General features: G+C 37.2%; 2 protein-coding genes and 1 pseudogene across 3 annotated transcripts; all 3 read left to right on the top strand.

The window, feature by feature from the left end:
- The first annotated feature begins 1,084 nt into the window (after positions 1 to 1,084).
- On the top strand, positions 1,085 to 5,532 carry LOC139122443 (lectin BRA-3-like). Its single transcript, XM_070687821.1, has 5 exons — positions 1,085 to 1,137; positions 2,011 to 2,082; positions 3,403 to 3,808; positions 4,357 to 4,436; positions 5,150 to 5,532. Exons 2-5 carry the CDS (start codon positions 2,025 to 2,027, stop codon positions 5,176 to 5,178), a joined length of 573 nt encoding a protein of 190 aa, XP_070543922.1. The 5' UTR covers positions 1,085 to 1,137; positions 2,011 to 2,024; the 3' UTR covers positions 5,179 to 5,532.
- Positions 5,533 to 9,538: 4,006 nt separating this feature from the next.
- LOC139150499 (uncharacterized) lies at positions 9,539 to 10,610 on the top strand. The gene is made up of 3 exons (XM_070722902.1): positions 9,539 to 9,588; positions 9,831 to 10,109; positions 10,278 to 10,610. The coding sequence occupies exons 1-3, from the start codon at positions 9,539 to 9,541 to the stop codon at positions 10,486 to 10,488; spliced, it is 540 nt and encodes a 179-aa protein (XP_070579003.1). The 3' UTR covers positions 10,489 to 10,610.
- A 9,386-nt stretch (positions 10,611 to 19,996) lies between these two features.
- LOC139122418 (collectin-46-like) lies at positions 19,997 to 27,421 on the top strand (annotated as a pseudogene). The gene is made up of 6 exons (XR_011549454.1): positions 19,997 to 20,120; positions 21,340 to 21,415; positions 23,034 to 23,058; positions 23,714 to 24,140; positions 25,690 to 25,768; positions 27,252 to 27,421. The product of XR_011549454.1 is annotated as a collectin-46-like (transcript).
- Positions 27,422 to 27,701: the final 280 nt, after the last annotated feature.

Below are 27,701 nucleotides of genomic sequence, written 5' to 3'. Positions count from 1 at the left end.
GGTAACATGGTGTTTGACCAGTACATAGGCCTAGGGATACTTAAAAATGCTCAGAATAGCCATTCTATCCAGTCACATACGCGCTTCGTGAAAGGTGTAAAAAATTGGGCTGATCTAACAGTTGTAGATTAACATCGAGAACAATAGTATTATGCATTTGTTTTAATCCAACGTTGGCCAGTTTCTGTGTGGGGAAAAGTTGGAATGAGCATCACTCGCATGTTTTCACCTTGAAGGACAGCTACATTTAATATAATCGAAATAAAATGTAAGACTGAAATAAATGGCTATCTCACAGTAATTATGAAAATATTGAAAAAGGTAGAATTTGTATTTGATTATAGGCTAATTTCTCATTGTACTTCACAGAAGAGATGAACTTATGAATATATATGATCTTTCTCTAAAATTGCCAAAGCACCTTGAAAAATGTTAAAATTACAGGACACTCTTCAGATACCAAAAGAAAATGGAATGATAACACAGGCTGAAGTATTGCAAATGTGCCCAGTTAACGCGTTGTTACTAGCTACAGAAAGAGTTGAACAAAGTTATTTACTTGCCTCTTTCCTGAGGTCTTTCAGGTTTTGCACCATTCCATCACTAGTCTCATTTTCTACAATTTACGTAACAGAAGTAAACACGCTCAAAGAACTTGATTACCTTAGAAGCGACAAAAACATATGGGCAGTAAGTATTTTCGCATTGTAAGGAAGCTAGAAAATTGTCACATATAAACAATTTTACTATTAGCCAGGTGGTATCGATAATAAAACAGTATATCCTGACCAGTTGGTGACCACATGCCACATTTGATTCTCAACGTTTTCCACTTCCTAATACGAACGTGATTTGGCATAATGTGCAAAACACTTTAAAATGTTTATTTGTAGTCGAACTGAGAGTTATAGACAAAGTCTGCAACAGATGTTCATTGTGACAGTTTTTAGGATAAAACTGTTTATACGCAAAAATGAAGTTTTCGGTTTTAAAAAATGCAAACTAAATCCATATTGCGATTTATGACTGACAAAGCGTCGGATACGCCCCGCTTTTCTATTCTATATAAGCAGGTGTAGTGAATACAAGGAGCATCACTGAAGACCAACTCTACCACTAGTGTAACTGCTGAGACTGGTAAGTAAACCACTGACGATATTTTTCATTTGTTATTAACATTGCCTGTGCGATGAAATTTTCAAAGTGTAGTCTTCTGATGCCGTGAATCTTTCATGTGCTGCATATAGTAAGGACTGATGCAAGTTGTTTTCTCGGTTTGTGAAAAGGACTAAGATCAAAATATTGGATCTCCACTTATTTCGAGAAGTTAGCTTCAGTCTTCCCAATATGTATGCTTGTAATTGTAGTGGTTTTATTAAACGCCTAAAGTCATTTCAGCAAGCTCTTGACGTAAGACATCGGAAATACGTGTGCGATCGATAGGAAGTTTGTCCAGACTCGCGATATCGCCACTACATGCAGGTCAGGATGAAAACAAAGAAAAGAGAAAAATAAAATCAGCTTTCATTCGTAGAATTGTACTAGCTACAAGAAAATCATTGAATTGTTTTAGTAGGTTGAAAGGATTTGTCTTTCCTAGAAATTGTTCGAAACCATTATATATTGATTTTTTTTTCAATTCAGCATAACAGGGAATACGGGAATATCGTACATAATACAGGGGAGTTTCAGACTCGTAGCCTCGAGGGCAATTCTGCAGCGTACGAGAACATAATTCCTGGTACCTTTTGAATAACATTCCCGTTGTTTACCTTTTCTAGTCGATTTTCTACAAGAAATATAGAAAGTACTGTTTTGGAGAATGTCCTGCCAAACACCGTGCGTCGCGCGATGGCAAAATTTAACCCCTGTAGTGCAATGCACCTTCTAGAAGTTGTAGTTCAACAGCACAATTCCTCAGACATTCTCTGGTTTTAGACTCACTGCGGAACATAGAATAATTTTATGTATATTTCTACTTATTGACGCCGCTGTTGCTTTTTTCTACAGATATTGCATCAAACATGAATTTTAAATTTGCTGCCGTCTTCTTTGCCTGTGTGGTGACGTGTTACGCTGTGAGTAAACATAATTTATATCTCTCACTAAATCAAAATAATTTTGAAAAAAAAAACGGTCTCATTTACCATTATCGCAAGTTTTGTCTACTCTTCGCAGTATTACAATGATTCTTATTAAGTTTCAAAAGCGGTAAATATTGTTTTGCCTTTTTCGCGGTATTATGTATGCAATGTGACAGACAATACGCACTTCGCATTAGGAAGAGAATGTTTGTATGCTTCGTGAAACTCAAAAATGGGTTGTACAGCCATGTTTATTGTGTAGGCTACTCTTTTAAAGATAAAGTCTTGCTGAGTAACAGAAGGGCGTCAATTTTCTCAAATCACGCAAAAAATAAGTGATTTAGCAGATAATTACGAAATGCATGATTCGTCGGAACTAAAAGGTAGTACACATTGTCGTTCTTGATAAAAGGTTAATCGGCTAATTAAGGTATTTTCTCTTTTTAACATCATGCCGGAGTAGCAAGGTCCAAGTAAGTCACCTTATTTACTCACTATATTCCATTGTTTGTTTCATCGATAACATGATTTAAACTAAAATGTATAATATAATTAGCAAGCTGAGTGGTGCCTGTAATCTCCTTTAGTACATTCTAGTTATCTGAGGCATTATGAGTCAAACTACCTTGCGCCATTTCTAAATTTACATAACTATGTTATACGGAGTGTAACACCCAATTATTGTGTTGATGCACGTTTTGTCGGCAATGGCGTTTAACCAAGGTGTTTAATCACATAATCAAAAGCATATACCTTTGCGTCATGCGTTACATTCTCTGCTCTGAGCGCCCGCTTGCTAGTAGGTCTGATATACCTAAATGTTATCTCGTTACGAATGAAACCGTATTCGGGTATCAGCCACATGGTACGATAGTTAGTCTTTGCTTCTTATCACAAAATAGGTAATTTGCACCACGTATATCAGTGTTTATTTTAGTTAAATTATCAAATCATGCCCTCGCACTTCATATAACAAGATTCTGATTATCAGCTAAATAATTATTATATAGGAAAGTAAACCACTGAACTCTGGAAAACAGGTCAGATTTACAAAGAGAGTATAAACGAATGTTTTACGTTCTTCTGAAGTTTTCTAAGTTTTCAATCAAGCCAGCCAAGGTACACGATATAATTCTTTATTTAAGAAAATCCTGTAATTTTTTATTGGCCTTTCTATATGTGTGTGACTTATACGATGGCTATTTTCGTAGAACACAGTTGTATGCATCAAAACGTGTGTGCATCAGAATGCATAACTTCTCAATCATTACGCTTTCAAGCGTCGTAATATTTCTGCTACCACATTTGCTCTTCACAGTCTCTTTCACGATGGAAGATTGTGAAAAGGGAGATTGCGATTGCATGGTGTATGAAGTACACTGTGAACAAGACCCTAACGACCACCCATACCAACAGAAAGCAGCTGAGTTTTGCAGCACCCTTTCAATACAGGCTGGTGGACCATCAGGTCGTCTTGCAGCGTTACGTACTCCACGGATCGACGCTGAAATCAGAAAACAAATCTTAAGTAATAACATGCATCAAAGCCCATGCATTAGCAGATTTGGCTTCTGGATCGGTCTTAGTGACAGCTTGACGGAGGGCGAATTCATCTGGAGCGATGGAGGAGCTTTTTGCGACTTCGACTTCCGCAACTGGGCATCGGGCGAACCAAACAACAACACAAAGAAAGACACGGATGGACAAGATTGCGTACAACTTTGGTAAGAATACGTCAGACATTAAAATTCAAAAGAATGGTAAAAGCTATATTCAATGTAAAGACTTTCAATGACCTCATAAAAGCAAAGCTTTCTTATAATAACCATTCTTACTGACGAATCTCGCTCAAAGCGATCATTTGTTCACCGTTGTCTTTTCTATCCCCAACGAGTATAAAATACGGCATGCTTAAGATTAAACCAGAAACAACAGTATTTTTATCCATCAAATCGTAGGCAGCTGCCACAAGGTATGTTAGCCATATGCAAATCTTATTATTTACTTGAAATACTGGTATTATAGTAGATTTTTCAGTGCAGTGAGGTTTTATAATTATGATGCGATGAACTGCGTATATATTGTCACAGTTGCTCTTCCTGTCTCCCTTTATCTGTCTGTCAGTCAGTCTGTCTGCTTTTATGGTTGTTTGTTTGTCTGCCTTTGTCGATCTCTCTTTCTCCGTTTTTTATAAATTCACTCAAGGTTTCGTACAGTACCTCGTGACAGAATTCACCCCTAAAAATTGTGTCGTGTTTATTAATCTCAACAGGTTCAGGGGCTCTCACAATGGTCTGTGGGACGATGAATACTGCGACTTCCGACCAAAGGGCATAGTCTGTGAAATTCCAGGTATGCACAAAATAATAATGTGTTATTTATGTCATGTAATGTAAGCAACAGAGTGTGTCTTGTGATAGAGTGGATTCTATAAATCGTTGCCGGTGCAAACATTCAACAACAGTTGTTTTAAAAATAGAAAGTCGGCGTATTACAATATATCATATGGTATGATACATAAAAAGAAGCCTCTGTGCGATTAAAGGTATTCAGTCACCTGTAAATTTAAATATGCCCATATATGGTCAAAGGGGCGTTGCTTGGTATTCAAAATGCCCATGTGAGGGCGCTGTTTTTAAAAAGTGGCCACCCGCTTGAAATCTGTGATTGGTTAGATTTTCTCTTTTCATGGTAACTGTGGCAAAATTGGAACAGGTGACAGTATACCTTTAAATCTTAAAATCCTTGTCGGAAGACGCAATTTATATATGCCTTGGTTTTTTAACATCTGTGCTAAAAATATAAGTTAAAATTATCGCATTAAAGGTAGCAAAATACCTAAACCTCAGACAAACTACTATTTTAAAAATAGATGAGAGTACGAACTTACATTGGCTCCTCGGGCGTCGAACTTATTTGCATATTTCCATGAATAAAAAACTTCACTAAAGACTTTCTTATATTTGTATAGAACCTGTTGAAGCAATTTCTAAAATAGTTTATAAGCCAAGCATATACACATTCCGTATGTTTTAATCTTCGCCTATTTTCTTTTTTTGTTTCAGACCCTCATTGCCATTCCTTGGGGGCGTAGAAACTCAAGCCATCGTTCGTATATAAAACACAGTATACGTCCTGGAACTATCTGAGCTAGTGTCTATAATGAATCCTTCTTTGTCCCTTGACAAGCTTTGTCAACGATCAAAATTCATCCTTTTTTGACGCAAACGTTGTGTTTGCCTAGAGTAGCAGATAATATATTTTGATCTTACTAACCGAGAGATTATGGAAATGTTGTGAAAAAAGTCGCTCTTAAATAAATCATTATTAAAAGCAAGCACGTCGTCATACAAGGATGTTTTATTTTGAAAATAGTTAGTCGGGAACTACATCAATGCGGATTTAAGAGTATGTCCCTGTCAATAAAAAGGTTTGTCAACGATCAAAATGCATCCTTATTTTGACGCAAACGTTGTGTTTGCCTAGAGTAGCAGATAACATATTTTGATCTCACTATCATTGTCTGAAAAAGGCAAGTCTCCCTTTTGATGGTTAATTCGAACAACTGGTCCCCCTCTGAAATCGAAATTTAGATAAATTAATATGTACAACGGGGCAATCTGACAGGTGTTTCAATTCATTTTGCACAAAAAAATTGAGTACCCCTTCTTTCTCTCCATATTTTGAGCAACACCTCCCCCGCCTTGTAGCTTTCGGGGTTTTTATTGAGTGACCCGGCCCTTCATAGTCCCATATCGGATTGAAGTCTACCAACTTGTGAAGGATTTCCGTCGAATAATTGAGCCGCCAGGTGACTGTTTCGTGGGAAAATGTCAAGAAGGTGATCGTATGTAAGATTTTTACAAATGAAATTTACCTGCAGGTGACGGAAAGACTCAGCCGTTTTGAGCCGCTCTTGCGTTGCTCAGGCGGCAGTTTAAAGCCGAATAGCGCCCGCACCAGACGGCTTAATATTTGAGTCTTCTCTCGTGAAAAAGGCTAACTCGTCATCTCACCTCATTCTGTACTTTCACTGGAGCAATAGATTGTTTTCTCATAAAGCTTTCACATCCAAAGCTAAAGCGAGAATAGTGTGGCTGCAGGGTTGAAAACACAAACTGAAGTACAACTTTGCTAACGGACTGTCTTAAAGGGTATTACCAAAGAACTGTTCATTGCAGTGAACAAATCTCAACAAAAGTTGTACTGGCATAGGGAAAAGTTCGAAGAGGACAAAAATTCCCAATTTTGTCAACATTGGGTTCCAGTGGGGTCAACTCGGGGTCATCAACCTTAAAGGCAAATTCACATGCATGGGCAACGTGTAGAGAGGCTGACCGGAAATAGGTCTGAACCGGAATGAATTCATTACTGGGAGGCTCCATTAACTTAGAAATACCCTACTTCCCTAGAGGATCAATTTCACAGACCTGCCTTTCCTACAATGGAACATTCACACCTTGGGGATTAAAAGTCTTCTGTTTCAAGTTGTCACCCGAGCTGCTCAGGCAAGGACTCTCGTTTCAGGTACCATGCAAGTTAATGCAGTCGTCCCCTAATGTTATTTGAATTACTGCCTAGGACTGCCTGGGAAAAAATAGTTACCAAAGTGATATTTTTAACAAGTATACCGCTGTCAGTAATTAAAAACAATTCTGCAATACAAATAAACTCATCTCCTTGGATATTCGATGCGCACAGTAACTGATGAGGAAGGTATGTCCATGCAAGGTCCACAAATACTGTAGTTGCTGCTAAGGTTGTTTAAACGTCAAACGAAATGATGACTCTTTCATTTTTTCACTTCTCTCGAGCAGTTAGCTTTCTTGACATCGGCAAGCGATCACATCTCCAGGGCACATCAGTCTGAAGGACGCTCCTGACCTCAGGCTCGTGAACGTCCTGTAAGTCCTGTTTCAAATTACCTCCGATTTCTGTCCTATACACATGTACCGGCAACAGTGATTGGTGTTTACACTCATATACGGTCCGTTTACAGCTTACTGATTGGCTGGACCCTTTATCCTCCGTCCCATTATCATGTACTGATCACCTCACGGTTGATACTTATTTTGCAATCTGTTAGAAGCGGCCACCCCTTTGAGAAAAAAATGGTACGATCCAGCTTTTTGGGCCTGATCGCTATGCCGCGTAATCCATGCCAAAATTCGAACTCAAATTCTGGATTCGTATATCGCATTTTGGATTTGCGCGAGGTGCGCGATACATTTTGCGGCCATGCATTTTTCTAGTTTGGAATGAGAAAAACATTAGTGTGGAATCGGCTTTAAATTGATGTTTACGAATGTTGAATAGCAATACTGCGCATGAAGTAGTTGCTCTTGTGCGACGTGTTCTGTCTTATACGCCCAACAAAATCAAATATTGCAATTTGATACACAGCCCCTTATTTCGGATATGCGATTTTCGATATTGGTTAGGATCCGACCATGTTTACATTTTTAGTGATGGTTCCGCCTCACTCAGACTGATACATTTTAGACAGAACAACGTCCGCGCCTACACTGTCAGCGGTTTGCTCAATAGCTGACGCTTAAAAAGCGCGCTTCTTCCTGCCGTTATGATACTTTCTCATAAAACGGCAGTGTCTATGCTGCGACGCTGTTACTTTTCGTGAGGCTGATCTGAAAGTCTGGCACGATGACAGCTATGGATCTAGAACAACTGTCAGTTGAGTCGATGATAGTTACATAAAGGCACTTCTTGATCCCGGGAAAAGTGAAAAAAGTAAGAAAATACATCTGGCTGTAGAGAACAGCATATCAACCCACATCAGTTAATTATTTTATTCTGAATAAGGAACGCATCTAGCCGAAAAGTATCCTAAACGTTGTCTATTCTGGCACACGAAACTCCATAACAGTTCTATTGGGATGGGAGGGGGCTGGTGACCATGTACCGTCTCTGTTCCGGGAGAAAGCAAAGTAATTTGTTTGTATTAAATATGTTTGACTGAAACGTTCATTTAATGTAAAGCTTATTATGTTTGGCATAGCAGTCCGACTTGTGACGCCAGGTCAAGGTCAACATTAAAATGAAAATTGACAAATGAAATTTCCTGTTCTACACCAAATTTCGATATTCGATTTATTCCAAGTATATTGTAAAGCGACGGATCTTTGCATCTTCTCACTTATTTCATACGAACAATGCATAGGTGCTGGATTTCGAGCCAATACGCGTTTAGTTCTCTAATATCATCATCAAATATAAGCTGGCCGCGTAATGCACGGCGTTACATGAAAAATCCAATGTTGGATATACCAACTCTTAAACGACAATCACGAAAAGAAATTTGACGATACTTTAGAATTGCTTCTTCGATTTCAACATTAAATTTGGTTGGCTAAAAATGACACGGATTCATTTTCAACTTTCGACATCTCATTTTGCCTAACTCCCATTTTTGACTAACCCACAGAGGTCTAGAACACTAGCCAGCTAACATAAGTCCAAAATTACATTACGAATAGTCAAATGCGGTTTAAAAAAATTCAAAGGTGTCATTTTACAAGGAGTTATTCATCGCTTTGTTAGGGAACCCCAAACACGTGGTGACCCTGAAGTTATTTTGACATGGACGGCGTCGAATTAGTTAGTGACCACGTTAGTGGCAGTTTGTCCAGGCTGCTGCATGACCTTGACTAGCCTGACAGATGAGGAGATGTGTCACATAGGTGTGAGAGTCTTGCTGGATGTTTGTCACAGTTAAATGTTATCGGAATGTGGTGGGCGTGTTGTTCAGCTAGTCAGTCGCACAGATCGCCAAAAAAGGAAATACAATGAATATTAATTTATATGTCAAGGGTCGTCTATTGACCAATCAGAACTGTGCGCAAACAATGTGCGCAGTGAACCGTCATCGATAACACATGGTTTTGACACGTATGATCACAGCATCAGAAGTTGCCGTAGTACCTGTACAATTTCAACGTTCAGTGTGTATACTCGGTAAGTGTTTTTCCCAAGGATTCTAGATGTTTATTGTGCGCATTAAGCTAAGATAAGTAGTGTTATTCGATGTATTCGGCTATTGATGCGGAGAGTGTCTTGCTCACATCGCTATCGCAGTATCGCGAGTTGAGCAGTACAGTACTGATACGCTAGCCTTGACAGCAAACGTCGTACTAGTAAGGGTTTACTTATTTTGAAGACCGTCTTCATCGATATCTCCACATTTCCAGAATATGCTTGATCCTCTCAGAGTTCTCCAGAAACACTTTTGTCGGTCATTATTATTAATCGTGACCCTCAACATGCTCAAACTTGAGACAATTTGCGGAGTGATAGCTGTGAGGTGTCTGCAAGCCCTACAGTACTAGATCCGAGAGTCACGCCGTCAAAACATATCAAACATGAGTATTTTTGTCAGACTGAGACATTGCCAATACTCACAAATGTATCGTGTATTTTTTGTCAGATTTATGTCAATGATGGATGTCAATGAACGTGTAACAATCAAAGTCCGTAGCACAATAAGTGGGTAAGTTATTTTGAGCATGTCATCATACACTTGTCTTTTGAATTGTCAATAAGCGCCCCAGTTTATTGGTGTCGAGTTTACAATTTACAACCCTTTGCTTTCCTCCATCGTCAAACCATACAGTTTACTCTTTTTCGTCAAAAATGTCACAAAGATAGCTTTGTGAAATTCGTGTAATTTTTGTAACACAATTGCTAGTATTTTCCTAATTTGTTGACACTCACTTAATGTACTTTGTTCAGGTATCACTTTTTCCACATTCGTCCCCATGTGGATGTGCCACTGGTTGTGAAGAAGGAGGACCACAACAAAAAAGATCCAAAGGCCATGTCAGTCACCATGCCAACACTAGATTCAATTCCAAGTTACCTTCACGATGCTGTCACCCGAGAGGCTGATAAGAGGTACCCCAAACCCCAAGTCATACACGATATAGCTGGCAAGCAAGTAGGCCGTGTACCAGCCAATCTTTGTGCTGCATTCAGGAGAATACTTGCAGGTGGCGAGGCCTCTATTACATGGTATGTACCTGGGCATATCTATCATACAGTTGTCAGATCCAATTCAAAGATTGGCAATCAGCACTGCCTTGCTCATTCAAAACACTAGAGTTGTGATTCTGTTTTAGAGTTGATCTAAGAAATCTGAATATTTGTTCATTTCTTTTATTGTGCTGTTTGTTTTCCCAGCCGCTACTTTGGGACTGTACAGCGAAGTCAAGTACCACCAGCCCAACAGAAGTATCAACGTGGTCACAACTTTGACAGACGAGGAGGCGGAGCTGTCTGTACCTGTAGATATGATGTTGATATACCTGTGGCAAGACGGTGCTCAGTATTGAACATGCTGCAAGATACCATTGATAAGATGGAGGGTGATGACTATATTGAGAAGGAATAAAAAGACATAGCTGACAGTCATGCTATCAAAAAACTTTTTATTTCAGAACACTAAAGAAATTTATACTAGAATAGAACATTTTTTTTCAGTTTGACTATATAAATACATATATATTTTTATATATATATTATATAAAATATTTTATATAAGTATAAAATATTTGTGTTTACCCCTGTTCACTTGCTTTTATATAATCACTGATTGCACAAATTATCTTTTTGAAACTGGAACAATCATTGTTAAAACGTTTTTGATTGGTGCTTCTAATTTTCAAATCACTTCTCGTAAAATACCTTATATATGATTAAACTAGAGAAAAAGAAACTACATCAAAATACTTGTAAAAACTATACTATACTATAATACTATACTATACTATACTATACTACACTATACTATACTATACTACTCCTGTCCTTTGCACACAAGGATCAGAATGACAACATGTTGTATTTGCAAATCCCTGACAGAAAACTTTAACTGGAATGTAAATTGGTTTTTGTTAAATGTTTCTTAAATTGATATGAATAAATATAATAAAGTCAACATCAGTTTTGTACTCTTATTGACAAGCAAAACCTAAAAAGTGAAAGATATGGCACTTCAGATAAGGCAAAATAAATGTCCAGGAAATAAAACGGAACTTGAGTACTAAGTGTTTTACTGAATCTTGGAAAAAATTACTGCTGAGAAAAATTGTCCTATTTCACAGCCCGTGTATGACTGAACATCCTGGAACTTTTTGGGGTATGTTGTAGTGTCTTTTAACACCAACCTTTCTACAAAAGACATGCTACATCAACATGAACATTACATGGAGCAACTGTTCAATTCGAAATTTGCTAACTCGGTTTGGTAGCTTTTTACATGCTCCCTGCATCTGTTCAAAAGTGACAGTAGTAAGTCCTTTCTCTTTGCTTGGAAGAGTTGTTTCTGAAGATCAACCTGTACTTCATTTGGCAATACAGCGAGAAGGATATTTATTTCTTGTTTCAACTGATCATTTGTCTTATTTTCATCCTTTGGGTTATTTATTTCCTCCTCCTCTCTTATACAAATTGGTTTAACATGAGGCATGCGTTCAGGGTATTTTTTTTGGACGAGGTAATCAGTGATTATCTTGAACCGCCTAGACTTTGCAGTGCTTTCGAAGTGAAGCAATTCAACTGATAGATTGTTGCCAGCAATTGAAACAAGTTTCCTATTAGGAGTTGGCATCAGATATTTGCTTCTTCGCAGCAATACTCTAAATTCCTGCAAATCATATTCATAACTGGGACGATATCTAGGCCGAGACTCATAATTATTGAGGGAAAGCGTTTCAAAAATTACCATTCTTAGCTTGTTTAAGCTTTCATAATTAGTAATTACACGTTCCCAAAGCTCTGAATTTGCTGAATGTCCAACAATCCATTTCTTCACATTTTTGTTATACTCTTCCAAGGCAAAGTCTAGCCCTTGGTGCTGGTCTGCCCTCCCTGACCTGGATACAGATTCATACAATGGTAAGACCGATGCCAATTCTGGTGGGTAACATAACCTATCGAATTCATCCCATGCTTCAAGAACAGCATATTTAGGATGTCTACGTCCATTGAAAATTGAAGAAGCAATTTGGCGACCAACCCTCATCAAAACAGAGTCATTGTTTCTGATGCCTTTGCGAAACATTAAAATGGCCATCATATGATTGAGCATGACCTCTGTGATAAAACAATAAGTTTCATCATTTTGTTTTTGATGAGTTACCCACAGCATGAAGTTGGCATATGTGTATTCACTTACAGTGCTATCTCTTACAAATGAGTACAGTAACTCATCCCATACACCGTCGTGAAACTTGAGAAAATTGTCAAATGCTATATGATGGTCACTGCAGTTTTTGAAAAAAAGGAGTGCTTTCTCCGTCTTGAAGCCTTGCGTTTCACCAAAATCCTTGTACAAGATAGGCCAGTACATTTCTTCAAATGATTTCAGAATGTTCATCTCCTCATGGCCAGGGCCAGTTCTTAATACAACCCAATCAAATTCACCCTTTCCATTATAAATGACTTTCTTCACCAAACCCCATGGCAACCCATCACATCTCACAAGAACCCACTCACCTTTACCATTAGCAGTATATTGTTTGACCCCAGCATGTTTTCCTATGGCTTGTAAAATTGCCTTAACAGCATCAATGCTAGTAGGATTGACAAACACAGGTTCAAATAGCTGGATTGCAGCTTTTCTCACTTCACATTTATCATTTACCTCTTGTTTAACCCCCACAACTTGTTTTATCATACCCAGAGTATGTATGGAATTTCAGCTGGGTGGGATGTGATTTCTTTCTGCTCTCTTTGATAATTCTTGTGCTTATATGATCATCATTTCTTGCCATAGCTTTTATTTCTTTGGCTATCCAAATGTCACAGGGAATACACTTCTTTGTCTTTTTATTATATTTTCTGTTGCACCTAGGACAAATTTTGAACTCTTCATTCTCAAGTTGCCTTGTTACGTTTATGGCAACATTGTCTTTACCATCATTTTTATCAGCCAAGGCAATCGTTAACCGAGACTGAAATGATGATTTCATTTCCCTGTGTAAAATACTTTGCATTTCTTCACTTAACTCTTTCATTTGATGTATCATTTCTGTTGAAGGGATTTTCCAGTTTGACGGCTTAAGGTTTGCATTTTCCTGAAGTGTTGAATTAGGGTCAAGCTGACATACAATTATATTTGTCAGGATATCAAGAGTTTGTTTATTACCCATGCGTGATAACCATGTTTTCATTAGTCTTTGTTCATTGTCAAATGCGTACTCAATTAATCCATCAGGTGCAGGTGGACAAGAACTTTTCATTGTTTTCAGCCAATTTCCTAAAGTATCACAGCCTGCCCCTGCTGAGCAGTGCCCAATAATATTTGTTGACAAGTCACTTTTTGTTATTGAGTGATTGACAGCTTGCACAGCAAAGGTAAATTAGAAACATAATTCAAGTTTCGAGCAGCATACAAATTGTCTATAGCCTGGAGACGGAGAACTTCAGTTTTTCTTTTAAGTCTGTCAGTAGATGTGCTCATTCCCAAACCTCTTTCTGTTGCTTTGGCTGTCAATGACTCAACAAATGCTCTAAAACTTTGTTTCTTTTTTGCATTTCATCACTAACAATTAAAGCACATAAGTTGTCAACATTTCGCCTGTCTTTGCTATTAACAGACTTTACAGTTTCCTCTAATATGTTCCCATTTTCTATGTCAGCAATTGTTTTAACTGCAGCAATACGTTGTTCCTGAGTACTATAAAGTGTTTGTTTTTCAAGATGGAACTTGGTATTTTCAGAGCGTAAGTTAGCTACTTCATCCCTGAGCTCATCATTCTCTTCATGGAGGTCATCAATGTCTTTCAGCAGGTATTGAAGTTGGTCCTTGAGGTCTCTTACTTGGTGTTCAGTCTCAGAACACTCCTGACAATGTTTTGCTTGAAAAACATCACCTGAATAACGGTTTTGGGAAGCGTCAGCAAAATTGAGCTGTTTTCGAGATGCACCTGTGTGGACTTTTGGAGGAGGTGGACTGGTAGTTGGACTGTTGCAAGTTTTATTTGGCTTACTCCTTTCCTCTTAGTGGCTGTTGTTTGTCCTCTCTGCATCAGTGGCATGCAAGAAAACGGAAAATTTATTCCATAAAATTAAATTTGTAACTGGGTAAGGCAGTCTACTTACATATGCTGCGGTAATATTTAGCATATTTATAGAAATCAAAACATTTCGTCAATAAATGTAGAAACTGCAGAAAAAAAACAATGTCCAATAACAAACCATGGCTGCTCTGTTGCTCTGTTTTGGTAAACGTTAATCATAATGTTTGATGTAGAAAACCAATATCTGTATGAGAGTTCATGTTTCGAAACGAAGAGAAAACACAATAATGTTCATTAAATTTTGATCACGGTCATGTATTTTCACGTTTAAGCGGTAAAGCTTTTATAGGTATACTGCGAACACAATCCGTGGGAACAATATTCGGTTTACTTAATAGCCACGTTCACGTTTACTTCCGCATTTGAGGCTTACCTTCGATTGTGTATCGGGGTCAACGACGGTACAAGTCACAGTGTTTTGCGTGAACTCCCGTTTACGAGGAGCTTTATTCACACAATTGCGGCAAATGTTGGTGCCATGGGCATCCAGCCCCTTAAAACCGTCCATAATTGACTTTGGCACATAGCGTGCAAACGCCTTGGTTTCCTGAGCAGCGTCCGTCCCGGACCACTGTGAATGGAGCGGGTTTGCACATTATTTTACAAATCGGCCATGCTTTCCCTTGTTCAGACCTCGCGTACACTGTCCAACTCCAGCTGCAGCTACCAACATAACCAAAACTACTACAACAAGATGTCCTTTCAGCATATCTGGAGGGATTGCAGATGTGTCACCATCATCATCATCCTGGACGGAGGGGGCTGGGGCCATGGCAAGACCGGCGAGAACGATCGGCTGTCACCAGAAAACGGCACGGTGGATCTCCAAACGGATCGGCAGATCGGTAGAACGCCTATCCATAAGTCTGTGTACAAAAGCCTGGACGTTTCAACCAATCAGATTTTGATTAACAGAACTTAAATCTGGGGTATGTGTATTTTCGATAGGACTAATATCTGCTGGTCAAAAGCAGTGATGTGATTGGTTAGTAGTTTTTACTTGCACGTACTTGCCGCCCGAGGGCGTATTTTACTATCGCTTTCCATATATGGCGATCTGTGCGACTGCTAGTGCAAGTGTTTTCGGTGCAGTGTTCATCCCTTGCCGATCTTATGCCCGCGCATGTGCAAAGGATCCAACTTGGTCCTGAACCTGAAACAACTTTCTGTCTGGCAGCTGTTTTTCATTCTCTCGTGTGGCATAAGATTCGCTTTTCAAAATAGCTTGGATGTCCTATATGCTGTATATAGATCTTTCATATTTGATGTAAAAAATACATTTCTGGCAAAACTAATCGGAATGTGCGACTTTGCCGAAATGTTGACATTTCGGCAAATAACTACAAATAACAATCTAACTGTCAACAAATGACCTACACAAGTACGTTCAATGAACCAAACTGGTGACCGCCCTACGTTCCGACACCCCTGTATTCCTACAACTCTATGTTCTTACAACCATACATTCCAACACCCCTATATTCCAACAACCCTATTTTCCGACACTCCTATGGAAGGCTTCTTAAGGTAAAGGGCGACGAATTCGGACGCGCACGCGGTTTAGAACGTTTCTGCGCAGATTTAACTCCAGCCTGCCGCAAATGGGTTATTTTGAAGCGCATGTATTTAACATCACCTGTCATTGTTGAAATTGCGCTTTTACCTAATTTTTTGACCCAGTCTCTTAGAAATACATGTGACCTATAACCTTGTCATATTTTGACCCCCTAGGAAGCTGGTTTTTATTCAATATGAGCGAAAAATTAACATTTCTCTCCCATTTACATGGCGCATATTACCCATTCACCTGGAGATATTGTAAAAAGTAGCGTGGTGACATTCTTTTATTAAAAGTGTAAACTAAATGGTATATGTCAGGATTTTATTCGCCAAGTTTGGTCAAAATGACACCATTCGAAGCGACAGGAAGAAAGTGATTTAATTTCGATATCGTCATTTTGTAATCGATACTTGTGTTAAAATTTCTTTACAAACATCATGGAAATTATACATTTGATAGATATGGATCTTAAGTCTTGGTATTTATTAAAATTAACTCATTTGCTAAGCGTTTTATAATTGCTTTCTTTAGTTTAAGTGAATTATATCATTTTTATTTATTTCTAACGACGCCATTTTAACGTCCGTTTCCATGGAAACGAGCGTGGTGACCCCCATTTTTTATTTCATTTTTGCACTTGCAAAACTTCCAAGAATATTTGTGCAAAGTTTCAAGAAAATGACACCACAACCTAATTTTGACGTAATTCGTAGTACTTCACCTTAAGGAACTAGTGTTCCTGTTGTCAAGACTTACTTACAATGTAATAAGAAAATATCAAATAAAGTTTTACATGTCCCTGTAGACGCTAAACTTTAATACTTACAGCTGGTTGGTGTTCTCATGGTACAATGGACGGAATATCGCAGAAGTTTCTGTAATTTATGATCTACTCTTTCGTAAAATCCATCACAGAGAGATTATGTTGTCATATTTATTTGCCAAATAGACCACGCTGAGAATTATGAAGAGTTGAGATACTCTTATCTTTTATTTTATTTTACGGCCAGTTAGAATGCATGTGTATGACATTACCTGAAATACTTTTCGATGAGCCCTCCAATTATTTTTTTATAACGGAATATCTATTTTGAGCAATTAAAATGTTTTCTGAAACATTAATCTGCCCTTAACTAATGAAAAAAATAAATAGACATCGCACACCAACTTTTTGAGAGGGAACAAATTTCGATCGGAAATATCGCAACGTTGACAATGGAAGCCTTATTTTCTTATTTTCCTGTCATGTGATCCTTCTGTATAAAATAACAGCGAAAAGACCCCAGCTTGGTTGCCAATTTTGTAGGTTTTCCACTTGTATATGGGCCGCGTAAAGCAAAAATCTACTGGATGCAATGGATAAAAAATGTTGCAAAATTTTTTAGTATGAAAATTGATACTTGTTAAAAGACTTTACTTTTTTTGCCCAAGACAAACCTGTCGGTGATCATTTTCTCGTTTCCTTTCTTTAAATCCTCTTTGAATTAAACGTTTGTTGCAAAAATCATACCTAAAATGAATAATACCAAGGTGTGCTGAAATGTACTCACTAAACTTGAATCTTAAAATGGCGCTAAAGACAAATTTTCAGTGCTTAAATTTAAGCTTAAATTTGTTCAACTCGAAATCTAGATGTATCATGATCTCCTGGAGTAAGTAAATTCTGTATGTAAATTGGTAATAAGTTCCGCCCGATATTAACATCTTAAATTTGATTACTGAGATTAAGTAAAATAACCTGTTTCGGATGTAATGTAATTTCTGCATGATATTTTTCACATGGATAAATCATGGAATGTATATTATATACTAAGTTTCGATGTTTTCTTCAGAACAGGCCTTGTTCACATAACATAAAAGTTGACTGAACACTGTTTTGGGCACGGTTTGAAAAGACGGCTCTATTGAGTATTTTTCTGTACATAAATGTTTTTGAATAGGACCGAAAATACTTTAATTGGGTAGAAATGTCACTTCTTAAAAGTATAATATACTTTAATACAAGGAAGCAATTCGACATTATATACCACTGCATTTATATTTGTATATTTGTTTATATTTGATTTTGTGACGACAGTCGAAATCTGCGAACAGTTAGAGAACCGGATTGGCAGCTGCCAATCTAATCCCGGCAAAGCATGCACGGGTATAGGATCAGCAGGGAAAAAAACGGCACTGCGACGGTTCACATTTTCGTGGACCCTCTAGAGCATCATAGGAATAACTCGAGAATACGATAACGTCATTGGATATATCGATGACGGGTTCTGACGTAGAATGGCCAAGAAGGAAAAACGTGGCTAACTACAGTAAAGCAACTTAGAGATGCCAACACAAAAACTGGAGACCGTTAAAAAAAACGTCGGTGGTGGGAGTCCGAAAATTGTGGGTACGAAAGTTGAAAATGATACTAAAAATAGGAGTTAGCCACATAAAAGTTGAAAGTGCGATATGCGAATTCAAAAATGCGATATATGAATCCAAAATTGGAGTTTGAATTTTGATCTTGATTACGCGCCATATGACGTACGCAGTGAACGGTAGGTGCCAACGCTGTCCGAGTACATGCATGCGACAGTACTGTGATACTGCCGCCTAGGGTAATCCCTTCAAGTTGTCAATCAAGACTTAACGGTAGTATCAGAACGCAAAAAATATATCTGTTCTTCATGTAAATTATCATTACAAAATTTCAGCCAGAAACAGAAACTTTTAGGCAAAAGTATTACTCATACTTGAATATTAATATTACATGAATACTTTTCAGGAAAAAAACTAGTTTTCGTGTGTTCAACACAAAATACCCGATAAATGTGAAAAGCTACCTTAATGTTTGACTTGCTCATTATTCTAACCCATGCCATTCCAGAATGTAGGAGATACCCCCAACTAGGTTGATGAGCAAATTTACAAGACCTGAGAAGTCGCCATTTATATATTTCGCGATAAAATCTTCAACGTTGATATTTTGGTGCGCCGTTTCTGTAAAGTAAGATATCATCGGTTACGGACTGTGTCACACTGATCAATACGAACCCATAATACAGCTTGAATCACAAGTCTCTCAACTGTCAATTCACACTGCGTACTCCGTAAAATACTTATAAAACAGAATGTCTCTCAACTACTTAACATGGTATAAGCTACTTCTGTAAGGGATGGAGAGAGTAAAACAGTCCCTTCTTGATTTATGAATCAGAAAATCTTTAAAAATTAGGTGAGTTGTGGCATCAATAGTAACAAAACAATGTCAGTTCACAATGTGTTCAATTCTCACGCTCATAGAAAGAGGGAATGAAAGTTTTTGCCCACTCAGTGGTTTCAATAATTTTTGATAAAACTACGAAACTTGCAAAACGGAAATTTTCTATTTCAAACTGAAGGAACATTTAAATATATATTGAGAAAGCTTGAGTTATACTTCGGAAAAGCCAGGCTGTTTCATCTTCTGTAAGTATACATACCCTAATATGTTTACTGTCCTTTTTGCCCGCCTAATTTTCTGTCCTTTTGTCTCTATGATGGTGCACCACGCTATTCGCTGCCAGGCATTGTATATTACCTTTGTCTACGAATGCTCATTTGCTTCCCCATTCATGCTGCTACTATTGAGAACTAAACGTTTGCCGCCGATTATTGTCAGTGTTTGAAATATTTAGGCGCTGGCCAGACTGTTTGTAAAAAATAGGAGCATGGATATTTGAAAAGAAAGCACTGAACTTTTTATGTGTATGACGACAGGTCTGTTTGCCAATTAAAAGTAGGTTTTAGGAACTTGTGCTAGAATTCGAAACTTTTCGGATCCTTAATGTACTATACACTCTATAAGAGATAACTATTTTTTGTTTACAGTGACCATTATTTACTAATTGGTTCCTGCCATTACTTCGTTCATCAATCAAAACTTAATTGTCTGTGACAATTAAGAAATCGTTATGGAATGCGGTTTCTTTGAAATGCATTTTATCCGTAATGTATATGAAAATCATGCTAAGGGCATTTCTTTTGAAGATTTTCATGTACAAAAGGAAACTTCTCAAAATGATGACGTTTGACTTGCACTAATTTTTCCCATTCACTTTTAATTACCAGAGTGCACGGAATGTATATAGACAGATGTTTCTGAGTGTTTAGTTTTCTGAACACAGGGTACGCAACCTTTATGCCATACATGTACTATACTCAACAAGCGTGTGATATATGCATGTAGGTGATCTATTTTTCATACACCCATTCTCTTGCTATGACTAGTTAGTGATAATATTTACAATAGTGACACCCCCGGAAAGCGTATTCTTATATTAACCCCCACAATATCAGTTTTGATCGAAGTAACCCAAGCCGTCTTTTGCAGAGAAAAAGGACCAGTAAGCGTAACAGGTGAGTGATCATTTCATGAACATCGCCCACGCAGCGGACTGTCTCATTGACCAAGCCAGTGCTGAATGCTACCCACGATATTGATATTAACGTATGTCAGAAAACTTCAAGAATTGAATCTTGTGCGATTTCCTCTTCAATAGGGGAGAGAATAATTTGACTGGAAGCCTTCTTCGCGTGTATCACTTCCCTTGATTACACTACAGTTCTGTAACAAACCTGAAGATTGTTTTCTTATACGGATATGCTATAACTAACCGTGTAAATATGCCTGGATATCGCGAAATCGATGAAATTTTAATGAGTATTTATAGATGTTTGCAATTCGAAGTCGTTGGTGAATCAAGTTTTGAACCTAATGTAATCTTTGTTGAACTAATCCGAGGAGAACCGGCGCTTTCGTTGCCATACTGAAAAAACCAGAGAAATCACACGATGCGAACACCTTGTCCTTCCAGGTCTTTTATACGTCAACTCAATCTCGCAAAATTATTTAGGTTAACTTGCAAAATCATCATTTCAGTGATTTCCTTATGTAGCGAGTAATTGCTTTGTGAATTCTTGACTGTCGACTTTAAATTAAGCATGTCTGAAAAAGAATTGCGATTATTACAATTGTTCACAGTTGTTTTTTGCAATTGCTCACTGTTGTCATATTTGAACAATTCTTAGGTGAACACGATTGGAACTAATTTGGGATAATTGGATGGTGAAGTAATGCCGATTCAATCTGCAAATGTAATCTCACCTGCTTTTCTTTTAAGTTACACACTTGTTTTATGAGTAATTTGTAATATTGCAACATTCAGCTATAGTGCACCTAACACTCTTGAGAAATTTGAAAAATATGAATATCCAATTATCCCAAATGAATATCCAATCGTGTTGGTGTTAAAATTGAGTCTACCGTTCATGGCCAATGTTTTAAAAGGATTTCCTTGAGTCATACTGGAATTCGATATAAATTGTAAATATGAATAGACAGTAAAGACACAACTTCGAAAGTCAAATATCTTGCTGTCAGTAACCATACAACCACAAGAATGTCTTAAAGTTTCACCTATTCCTGTTGTACCAATCAAAAGACATCGTATATGTTCAATACTGTTGTTTCTTATAGAAAGATTTACACTGACACACCAACAGTTACAGATATTGGTTAGCAATACTCAAGGCTTCGGAAGTGTACAAAACTATACAAAAAATCTTTATTTCTCAGTCTTTTTCAGTCTCGTCAAAATATGATTTGCAAACTCGCTGTCGTCTTCATTGCCTTCTTGGCGACGTGTTCTGCTGTAAGTTTACCCGTTTTAACCTAATATACTTCGAAAATAAAAGCTTTAAATTTTCGCTCAAACATTCCTGAAACAAAATTTCAACCTTTTAAATTCAATGATAAAAATTAGGACTCCCAATTGGTACTAGAGATACAAAATAGCCAACATTTACATAATCCTTGTGTTATGTCTGCGGGGAAACTAAAATTCTGTGAAATTCTATAAAAATGACTTTCACAGAACTAAACCAGTAAAAACTAATTTACTCAATTAGCTTTGAAGTGAGTCTTTCAAACGGTAGGCCAAAGGGAATATTGTACAAGTTTTAGAGTCTGAATTTTTGTCCCTGAGGCGCATTCTACTTCCTTGTCACTTCATTTAAGAAATCAGAGTGTTCCGTACATGCCATGCTAGCTTTAGCCACATATTTTCTCAGCCTTCATGCTGCGATGACCCTGTTTTTTCATCGACAGCAGATGCTTTAAGTATGCGATATTTCCGTATGCACGCTCCCTATACGTGCAGCAAAAGAAACAGTGAATTTAAAAACCATCGTACAAGTGCACGCGATAATCAACAAGTTATTTATCATCGCATAAGGTTATCAAAAATATATCAAACGACATCCATTTTGCTGCGATTTTCAAGCTGTTAATTTTTTTTTGTGTGTATGAACTTCAATAATTTTCAAAATAAGAATTGATATACTAAAGCCTTGAACCGCAGCTAAACGGACAAATGCCATACTGAGTTAACTTACTATGATTAAAAGATACTCCCTTCATACGCGTTAACGACACGACGAGATATAACCACCAGACTCCTGAAGTTTTTTTCAATTAAGTGGTCAAATTAAAATTTTACGTGTGGCTCTACGTTCTTTTCAAGTTCAAAATTTATGAAAAGCCTAAAAAGTGGCCTACTTTGTGTTTCTTGGTAAAGATGAGCAATGTCAAAAGCATTTCTGAGTATATTCCCAATACCAATTTTAAATAGAATGCCCCTGGGGACGGGTATTCGGACTTCCAAACTTTTACCATCCAAACTGTTACGGTTTTTTCTGATTTACAATTTGTTGAGGCTCATTTTAAAGCTCTTTGAGTAAGAATCGTTTTTATCGTTTTAGTTTTTCGCTGTAACAACGATCACTTTGAAATTCAAACGCCAGTAAATGTCATTCGCTTCTAAACTCTGCACGTTGACCCTCGATTTTGTTCGGTATTGATATCGTATCAGAAACGCTGACATCTGTATTGAGGAATGTTTGAGAAAAAGTTTCTGTCTTTCACTTTCGAGGAGCATACAATCTTAAGCATGCATCTTTTTGGTCACCCACGGATGCGAAATACGCCGTACTTTGTAACATTGATACGTCATTGTAGTACTTCTGGATGCTCACAGGCAAAGAATGTAACCACCACAGACAAGTGAAATCAAACAGGTCTCTTACGGACGAGATCAAAAGCACAGCGTAATTAACTTCGGCCTCGTCAAAATTAATATGTCTTATAGATACTTACAAAAGACACAGTTTACGTTTCAGTTATCTATGAAGGAAATCATTTCTCTGTGTAAATTTTTAATTCTAAAGCTTTATTATTAATGCTGTTTTAATTTATATTTCTTTACGATTTAGAATCATCGCTTACCACGCGAAGGAGGTAAAGTAATAACAGTGTAATTTTCCTATGTATGTATGTATGTATGTATGTATGTATGTATGTATGTATGTATGTATGCATGTATGTATGTATGTATGTATGTATGTATGTATGTATGTATGTATGTATGTATGTATGTATGTATGTATGTATGTATGTATGTACGTACGTACGTACGTACGTACGTACGTACGTACGTACGTACGTACGTACGTACGTGTGTGTGTGTGTGTGTGTGTGTGTGTGTGTATGTATGTATGTATGTATGTATGTATGTATGTATGTATGTATGTATGTATGTATGTATGTATGTATGTATGTATGTATCGTATGTATGTATCTATCTATCTATCTATCTCTCTCTCTATTATGTATGTATGTATGTATGTATGTATGTATTTATGTATTTATGTATGTATGTATGTATGTATGTATGTATGTATGTATGTATGTATGTATGTATGTATGTATGTATGTATGTATGTATGTATGTATGTATGTATGTATGTATGTATCTATCTATCTATCTATCTCTCTCTATCTATCTATCTATCTATCTATGTATGTATGTATCTATCTATCTATCTATCTATCTATCTATCTATCTATCTATCTATCTATAATTCATAGCATGGTTTATTGCTTCTGTTCATAGCCTCTTTCACAGTGGTAAATGAAGTAAGCATCGACAGTGAAGGTAAGAACGTAAACTGCATGTGCACCAAGTACGTTATCTACTGTGAACAAAACCGACAAAACCGCCCTTATTATCTGAAGGCGGCTGCTCTGTGCAGGTCTCTCTCAGTCCTGCCTGGCGGACCAAGAGGTCGGCTTGCCGTGTTACGTGACCCTCTCATCGCGAAAGAAGTCAGGGACACTATTATGTCTAAGAAGTTGAATGCCCGTTCTTGCGTTAAATATTATGGCTTCTGGATCGGACTCAGTGACGCAGCATCGGAGGGCGAGTTCATCTGGGCGGACGGGAAGAGTCTGTGTGTCGGAGACCACAGAGACTGGGCACCGGGTGAACCAAACAACAATACGAAGAGGACTAAAGAGGGGCAGAATTGTGTACAGATGTGGTAAGTACACTAAATAATGAATATGCTAAAATTCGCAATTTTCCGTTTCTGCATGTTTAAAGTTTCGATTTTTATATCATTTTTTCGCCTAGACAGAGGGACGATTGTACTCTCGAAGAATGGTGGTTTTTCTCGTTACCCTTCGCACATCTTAGTAATTGTAAATATTGTTTAGTAGTTATCAGATATGTTGGTGAAGAATTCTTGTTCGTACTTTAAATATAATTCTAACAAACAGTCTTGTGTCTTTTTTGATCATTTACCGATCGTTTGGTGTGCGTTATTGTTCGTGGCCTTTATGGTAACTTGATATTCATCAGTTTGCATACATACAAGACATTTCTATGAAACAGAAATTACTCACACAATGTATGTAATTAATTCAGGTTCCCGTAACTTAGTCTCGCGTGATAAAGCGACACTGCATACTCTTAAGGGTGGTTGATCCACTTGATATGTCATTACTGACGATATTTCAAAATTGCTCAAATATATAATTTAAATAACTGGGAAATTACAAAAAAATCACTAAATCACTGGGAAAGATTGACCACAAGGGAGGCACCGTTGGGCAGCTGTTAAGATACCGGTCTCGCGGAGGATGGTGAGTTCGAGACCCGGTAGGTCCAGAGTAACGGACTGTGGGAGGATGGTAAGCTCAAGGTTCTAACACGGTGTTGTGCCTTGAGCAGGGCACTTTACTAAGATTATAGTGCGTTATGGGTATACCTCCTGTAATCCTGTAATTGGGCATTCCCCTGTTGGAGGTTTGGCCGAATATGCAGAAGGAGAACTTTGTCAAGGCATTTTACAACAAATTATCACCGACACATAAATATGGAAATATGTTGATGGAGAAATACTGAACTTTTGACAATTTGCAACGAATAATTAATTTTGAATCTGAGTCAAATGGTAATTTATTTTAAGCTTTTCAGTTTTCGTCCCTTGAACATTAACGTTTAGCTGTAATTGTGTGTTTTTATATTGTGGTCAATATGTTTTGTTAGATATTGAGAAAATGAAACGATAATTTTATTAAAATTATGATAATAATAATGCTTGGACGGCTCAAAACAAGGGTGCAGATGAGGTGACCTGAGGGTTTTTGCTCATATTTTTGCTATAAATTATTCTTAGGGCAGAATGTGCCTTAGACATAGGAATTAGTACTTTGGCCTACCACCTGCGAAGGCTCGTTTTCTAATCTAACAGAGTAACTTAAATTTTCATGTTCACTGGCATAGGTTTATATGAATTTTATTTTCAATTGTAGAGATAACACAGGGAAAGTGGCTATGCCTTGCATGACAAACAAAATTCAAACAAACAAACAGCCGCACTCGAAGAGTAGATAAAGAAACAAAACCGCTGTATATATATTTAGTAATTTGTTTACCTTAAAGCGAAACTAGCACTGATTTTGAAACTTTGCCTTGATGCCTTTTCTCTGCTTTTTTTAACCTTTGTCTACAGCGATATAGAATCTGTGACATGAAGATATGGTATAATTATCTATAATTTATTCGATATTTGGTAACATCAACAGGTTCAGATACGATTACCCAGGCTTGTTGGACGATGAATACTGCGACGCCCGACCAAGGGTATTGTCTGCGAAGTACAAGGTAAGGGTTTATTCTCTTGTATCATCGCCGGTAATTACATGAAACGGCGCTTTAATCCAATAGTGAGACACCACTGACGAAATTTATGAAATCGATTTTGGTCAACGTTTTCTTTATTCCGAGTGTCTGGCATAAGTCTCATTCAGATTAACCCCCGAGGCTGTTCAAGCCTAATCTCTTATTCATTTATTGTTACATGGAGATCCAGTGTATATTTCCAAAGCGATTTCTCAGTGGAACCAAATTCAGATTATTACTTTAACTATTTTTGACGTCATCGCCATTCTATCATTTTCGCACTATTTTTTATGATACGTGGTAATCTGTGTAACGTCAACGCACTTTTTACCTTATAGTGAATGAAAAGCGCCTTCTTACGACCTAATCAATAAATTCACTTCGGACAGGACAAGTTTTATACTTTGAACAGAAAGATGTAGAAATACATGTTGAGGCCTATTTCATCATGACGCGAAAGCGATAAATTATTCTGTATAGAGCGAAGACAAATGCTGTTGCGTTTAAACAATGGAATGTTTGTTCAATTCAATCATCCGTTTGAGGGAGGAAATTCAATGATCGATCAACAACAACAACACTTGCGCATTGCGTAAATCAGCGGGTTTATATTATAAGTTTAGTGATCAACGCTGATTACTGACATGGTTTATATATATTTATTTATTCTTTATCAAATTTTGAGAGAGAGCTTGGTATTGCGTGAAGCTGTTTGCAGATATATTATACTATCGACTATTTTCAACATCAGTTAATGAGATTCACGTTTGAAATTATTTACAACGCTTGACATTTTCGAAAATGATTGTTACCTTGTTTAACCACTGTAGAGAAAAAAAGGGGACGCACTTTCGAAATAGTCAAGGTCACAAATTATTAGATTTGTAATTTTTATGAAGCCTTTGAACACTTGCAATAAATAACAAAATGGTGGGAGTGATTCTCTTTCGAAATGTGCAATGTGTAAAAATACAACACAATTAGCGTCATCATACTCTTCAAACGTAAAAAAAAAACATTTTGAAACAATAGAAAAAACATCACACGAATTTTAGTACGTATAAAAGGAAAATATATGATAAATGCAACGATACTAAGGGACGAAAATAGAAATGACGGGAAAACAGATAAGGCTATCAGAATTAATGGGTGGTAAATTGTCGATATTGTGAGGGACCGAAAAGAAAATGATCCATATCTAAAAATAAATTAACACTGAACAAACAAAAAACCACTTATGATTAGCACATGACGGATCTTTTTTTTAATTGGCATAGGGTATTACTAGCATCATCGCGAAAACAAACGCTGTTTGATTCCTATTTTGTGACCATTCCTTGGTATGGAGCTAACAGTGGATTCTCAGCGGTATTTTTTATGTTTACTTTGTTTGTTGCTGTAGCATATGTTTCAAATTACACAGTTCTTATTGACTCTTATGTTGTTTCTTTTTTGTTTATTTCAGATCCTTATTGCCATTCATACCGCCCATAGACAAATTCACTGGTATAAACTCTTCGTTCATTTAAGACATGCATTAAATTGAAGTCATGCTAATGTGCTTTAATTGTCGTAGTTATAGTTTTGGAATTCTCGTAGCAGTAACTTAATTAAAGTAAATAAAATCTGATCACAGAATCTTTGTTTTTCCCAGTAATTATTTTTTGGAATGTAGGGTGTCGGGAATATTGCAGACGACACTATTTTTACGAAAAGAAAGTAACTCTTGACTCCATTTAGCCAAGTAAGAGCTATGTTTACCATAATCCTGAAAATATGGTCAAAATCTTTGTCATGATCACAAAAGGGTAGTCATCACTAAGTAGTGAGTAGGGAATTTATGATCTACGAATGCTTCAATAATTCAGACCATCCAACCATATCTATCCGTCTGCTGACATGCTACGGAAGGAGT

Source organism: Ptychodera flava, chromosome 2 (assembly GCF_041260155.1).
Source record: "Ptychodera flava strain L36383 chromosome 2, AS_Pfla_20210202, whole genome shotgun sequence".
NCBI classification, from domain to species: domain Eukaryota; kingdom Metazoa; phylum Hemichordata; class Enteropneusta; family Ptychoderidae; genus Ptychodera; species Ptychodera flava.
The sequence above is the reverse complement of the archived record's forward strand: the minus strand, read 5'-3'. Positions and strand labels throughout refer to the sequence as shown.